The sequence below is a fragment of the Lactuca sativa genome, chromosome 5, assembly GCF_002870075.4.
Source record: "Lactuca sativa cultivar Salinas chromosome 5, Lsat_Salinas_v11, whole genome shotgun sequence".
NCBI lineage: Eukaryota > Viridiplantae > Streptophyta > Magnoliopsida > Asterales > Asteraceae > Lactuca > Lactuca sativa.
Window position 1 is genome coordinate 244792683 of NC_056627.2, and position 5140 is coordinate 244797822.

At 35.1% G+C, this 5140-nt stretch overlaps 1 protein-coding gene across 1 annotated transcript; it reads right to left on the reverse strand.

Moving 5' to 3' along the window:
• Nucleotides 1-1325: 1325 nt before the first annotated feature.
• LOC111908705 (indole-3-pyruvate monooxygenase YUCCA2) lies at nt 1326-3855 on the reverse strand. The gene is made up of 4 exons (XM_023904502.3): nt 3157-3855; nt 2317-2565; nt 2026-2148; nt 1326-1764 (listed from the first exon to the last, which is right to left on the reverse strand). Exons 1-4 carry the CDS (start codon nt 3838-3840, stop codon nt 1531-1533), a joined length of 1290 nt encoding a protein of 429 aa, XP_023760270.1. The 5' UTR covers nt 3841-3855; the 3' UTR covers nt 1326-1530.
• Between the last annotated feature and the right edge of the window lie 1285 nt (nt 3856-5140).

A 5140-nucleotide genomic window follows, 5' to 3' on the forward strand; every position in this document is an offset into this window, starting at 1 on the left:
GCCATTGAACCTTTTAATGAAAAACATGAAAGTTTTCAATTTTTAAATAAATATTATTAATTAGTTTTAGTAATATGTAATTAAACTTTGTAGAATCAATATATTGTAGGAAAAAATTGATAGACATTTAAAAAGTATCCGCATTGTTGATTCCCTTAATAAGTTTAAGGTACTCGTAATAATTTGATTGTGAAATAGCTTTCTAGTAGTTCGTTGGTTCACATTTAAGCTATGTCATTGACAGTGTTATTAGTAACGAACGTGACCATATCTCTTTAGTTCTTGATACCTTATCACGTCTCTCCGAAATCTTAGGGTGACTTCTTTTCTTTCAACTATGTGATAGTTGCTTGTTCTCGAATTTATCCAAGTTCGACGAGACTCGCACTATTTTTATTTAAAATAAATATATATTTGGAAATTTGCACTCTCTGTATTCTTGGATGAAAAACTACCCTATATGATATTCAGATCTTGAGAACCTTGGTTTCGGGGGAAGTATTGACTGAAATTAAGGTCCTAACATAGAAATGATTTTATTTTCTAGTAGTCTTGGTTCTCAATCGCTGCTAGAATATATCTAATGGGCTTCCATTCTGCGTCACCTTCCTTGTCGATACGGTTTGCATTTATTGGCCTATTAAGTGATTCAAGGGTATTTTACAATCAATGCCTCAAGAAAAAAGGGTTAGCATAGTTAATAAAACATACCTTACAATCTAGAAGATGACAAACTGACGGACAAAACTTGGGAATTATGGACACTATTTGACCGTCAAAAATGGCCAAAAGTGAATTGTTTATCATAAAGAAACATTAATAGTACCATGGTACATTTTTGGGGCTTTTGGTGACCTTTTCCTTTCTGTTCTAAATAGCTTCATCAAGGAAGCAAGAAATTCCAACTCATATGAAGATTTAATCTCTTTCAACAATTATTAGCACTTATTCAAAGACTGGAATTTGAGCTTTTTTTTTCTTTGGGAGCCTGACCAGAAATATTATGAATATTGGAGTAGTCTTAATGCAATGTGGTGGCACTTTCGTTGGGACGAATATGATGAACAAAGATGGTCCCTAGCAGAAGGATTTGTACTCACTCTTGAATTGTTGTCTGATAATGATTAGTTGATCAAAAGGAAGAAATCATACGAATGATAGTTTGCATTATGGTATCGTTAATTTCGGTACAATAAGTCGTAGGTGCGAAAGATACATGACATATTGGCATGGTTAAGATTCGAAAGCTCCACCTTTTCATCTTTTGGAATTTTCACAGTACACTAAGACAATTAGCACCGAGATTTCTCATCCGTCAATTCATATTAATTCAATTTTCATTTAAAATTCATTTCTATTTTTATAGCCAAGTACAATTCCCCTTATATATTATATTCACAACAATTATAAGTTACACCTACTGTGCAGATAACATTATATGTACAACAATTACAAATTACACAACCCCTAATTAATTAAACATCTCTAATGAATCTAACACTCATCATAGCCCACATGAAATAAGTTATTTTAGGAGTCTATATAAACGGATAGCTTCGGTGGTTGATGGCGTAACGATTTTAAATGCTTCTTGTCTGTATTCCATTGGCACGCAATGTCTTCCGCAATCTTAGCAGCGTCCATGGATGTACCCAGTAACCCACGTTTTGAGAACCCAACCGCGTATAATCCACACTCCCCTTTCCAGCCTTCTGGGAATGGTTTTGTGGGAAACCCATCTTTTTCGAAGAATGAATTGGTGTCCTACAAAATAAAAAATCATAGAGAAATGGAAATGTTTAGAATGGAAGATTATATTATGCTAGTTTTTTATTTTTTTTTAAAAGGTAGGCCATCCAAGATTGAACCCGAAAATGAGGAAATTTGGTTTAAAGTGATTAATTTCCAAGTGATCCACTAACTAGACCAGCTTTTATATATGGTGGTTTAGATAATATTAATTAGTAAGCATAAATTTGGTGTAAGTATATATATATATATATTAAAGTTGGTTTTATAGCATACCTTTAACCAAGTAGTCACATTACTTCTGTAACCTGTGGCTAAAATGATGGCATCGAATTTCTCTATTCTTCCATCTACAAACTCCACAGTAGTGCGTGCTAGTCTCTTTATTCCTGGATAAACCTAGATCAAGATTTTTAATTTGTTGTTCAGTGAATGAAAGAATTACGTGCCCCAAATGACTAATTCTCTCTTTCATAGAGATGTAGTTATAGCAAACTTATAGTTGGGGTCTTGAAAGGCCAGTTTTTTTAATTAATAAGAGAAAAGAAAGAAAGAACGGAGTCGAACCTTGATGTCCCCACTTCTTATCTTTGCAAGTGTGCCCACATCCAATACTGGAGTCTTTCCGGAGACGTTCTTTAGCTCAAGGGGACCGAGCTTTGGTCTATTCAGTCCAAGTCTATCGGTGTCTCCAATCATGAAATGTGACGCAAAAAGCAAGAGCCTGTCTACTACTCGAACTGGGAACCACTTGAGCAGCCACATCGACAATCCAAAAGTTGATCTCCCAAGCATCTCTTGTGGTAATACATGCAACTGGAAAGTTTCATTACACAAATTTAAAGTGGTTTCCAGATGGAAAATGGGTCACAAAAGCCGATTGAAGGTGGAGATATTTCATATTTGCAGTTTAGAATCTTTTCAACAGTGAATTATTTCAAGAAAAGGGAGAATCTCAAACGCAAGCAGTAACACGCATGCAAACGCAGTCCAAGAAAGTTGAAAGCGATTTTAAACACATTTATAGTTAGATTCTATAAATAGAGAACCGAGACTTTATAATATCTGATTACTTTTAACATTAATCCATCCATAAACTACAACGAAAGAAATATCTGACTGCTATTATTTATCAAGATTCACCAAAATGTAAATCATTGGAATTTTACTACTACAATTTATATATTCAAGAAACTTTAAAGTGAACGGAAATTTATACTTTTATAAATTTTTAGATTCATCTTCCTGGTAATAAAATAAAAGTAATCATATAATTATATTTTATCGTGAAAATAGAAAAAAAAAAAAAAAAAAAAAAAAAAAAAGAAATATGGTCACTGTTCTTCATGCAGACATAATGTATGAGGATGAGTAGTATTGTAGTAGAGAGACAATTAAAGTACGTACAGAATCTCTAACCACAAGTGATGGACAAGCATTGTGGTTGCATAGATCCAAGCAGACCTCCATGCCTGAATTCCCACACCCAACTACAAGAACATTCTTATTTTCAAAGCAATCGCCACTTTTGTACGAACTTGTATGTAGAATTGGCCCGATGAAGTCATTCATCCCTTCAATTTTAGGTACAACTTCCTCGGCATTCTCTCCGGTAGCTACAATAACCCATCGACAAACGTACTCAGTCACCTTTGTTTGCACCCTCCACAACCCAAACACACCATCATATTCGGCCTTCACTACCATGGTGTTGAAAACAGGATTCAAATCAAAGTTTTTGGCATATGCTTCAAGGTAAGCTAAGAACTGTTGCTTAGTAGGGTAGTTCGGGTAATCTTTAGGAAAAGGCATAAACGGGAGTTGACAAAATTGTTTGGGAAGATGAAGACATAAGCGATCATACGTCTTGATTTGCCACAATGACGCTATACAATTTGTCTTTTCAAGAATCAAGACCGGAATACCTTGGTTCTTGAGACAAGCCGCAGCAGCAAGACCAGATGGTCCAGCTCCAACAATGACCGGCCCTGGCACCCACACACAGCTAGCAAGAGAGTCTCCAGAAACTACTGCAGACTGCAACGGAGGCTGGAAATAAGGATCATGTACTCTTTTTGCATATCCTTCCATTATCTAAAACGCATGCAACGCAGTAGAATTTTAGTTAAACTTCACTAAATTCTACAAGAAGTTAGCTACTTAGCTGATTCCTTGGATGAGGAAAAATATAGGGACTAGAAGACCATATATATATATATATATATATATATATATATATATATATATATATATATATACACACACTAATGGATTTAACCGAGTGCAACCAACACTACAAGAATAACCGGCAATAGCAGCAACGCCTTTAGCGGCGACAAAAAGCGTTGCCGCTAAAAGCTTATTTTGGTGATCTGCGTCATTTCAATCTCATCCGTCGATTTAAGAGATGATTCCACGACTATGATGACATAAGAAATTCCGCGTTGTTTTCCCTCCGGTGTGTCGCCGTTAAAGAGTGTGCGTCGTCGCTAAAGGCTTATCTTGACGATCCATGTCATTTTAATCTCATCCGTCGATTTAAGAGATGATCCAACGACGTAGAAAACTCTGGGTTGTTTTCCCTCCCATGTGTCGCCGCTAAAGGCCGTCGACAATAAAACCCCTCTCTGCTCCATTTTTCTGTGTTCTCCTTTCTTTCTCACCATTATCGTCGACCTCATCGGAATTTGACAAAGAACTTCGCAATTTCACCCATCTTTGCTCCATTTTTCTCCTTTTCCTTTCATTTTCACTTCTCCTTACTAAATTTGTAGCATTGATGTGTATTTATATGTTTATTTTGTGTTGTAGATATGGATGTGTATTTGTATGTGTATTTGTATCTATATATGTATTTTGAATGTATTTTATGTATGTATATGTGTTTTTGTATGTACAATCCTATGTATATATGTATTTTTATGTATATGTATTTTCATATGTATATGTGTATTATGTATGTGTATGTATATGTGAATTTTGTATGTGTATTATATATATATATATATATATATATATATATATATATATATATATATATATATATATATGTGTGTGTGTGTGTGTGTGTGTGTGTGTGAATAGAAATAAATATTAATAGCAGCGACACCTTTAGTTGCGACGGAGAACATCAGCGGCGACGTAATTTTAACGATGACGTATGGAGCATCAATGGCGACCAATGGAGCATCAGCGACGAGCCAACAACGATGACCCTTTAGCAACGACATGTCGCCGCTTATAATACCTTTAGCGGCGACATGTTGGACCTTTAGCGGTGACGTCTGTCGCCGGTAATACTCTTATTTCTTGCAGTGCAACGTTAATGGAACGTCTTTTAAGTATGTTTTATTATTTATTTTCGTTTCTTTTGGTTTTTTGGGTTTCCTTT

Excerpts from the sequence above, each read along its gene's own strand:
- LOC111908705 (XM_023904502.3), bottom strand. The coding sequence starts at position 3,840 with ATGGAAGGATATGCAAAAAGAGTACATGATCCTTATTTCCAGCCTCCG. Across the intron at positions 2,566-3,156 it reads CACTTGTGGTTAGAGATTCT|TTGCATGTATTACCACAAGA; the intron begins GTACGTACTTTA and ends GAAACTTTCCAG. Across the intron at positions 2,149-2,316 it reads TAAGAAGTGGGGACATCAAG|GTTTATCCAGGAATAAAGAG; the intron begins GTTCGACTCCGT and ends ATCTTGATCTAG.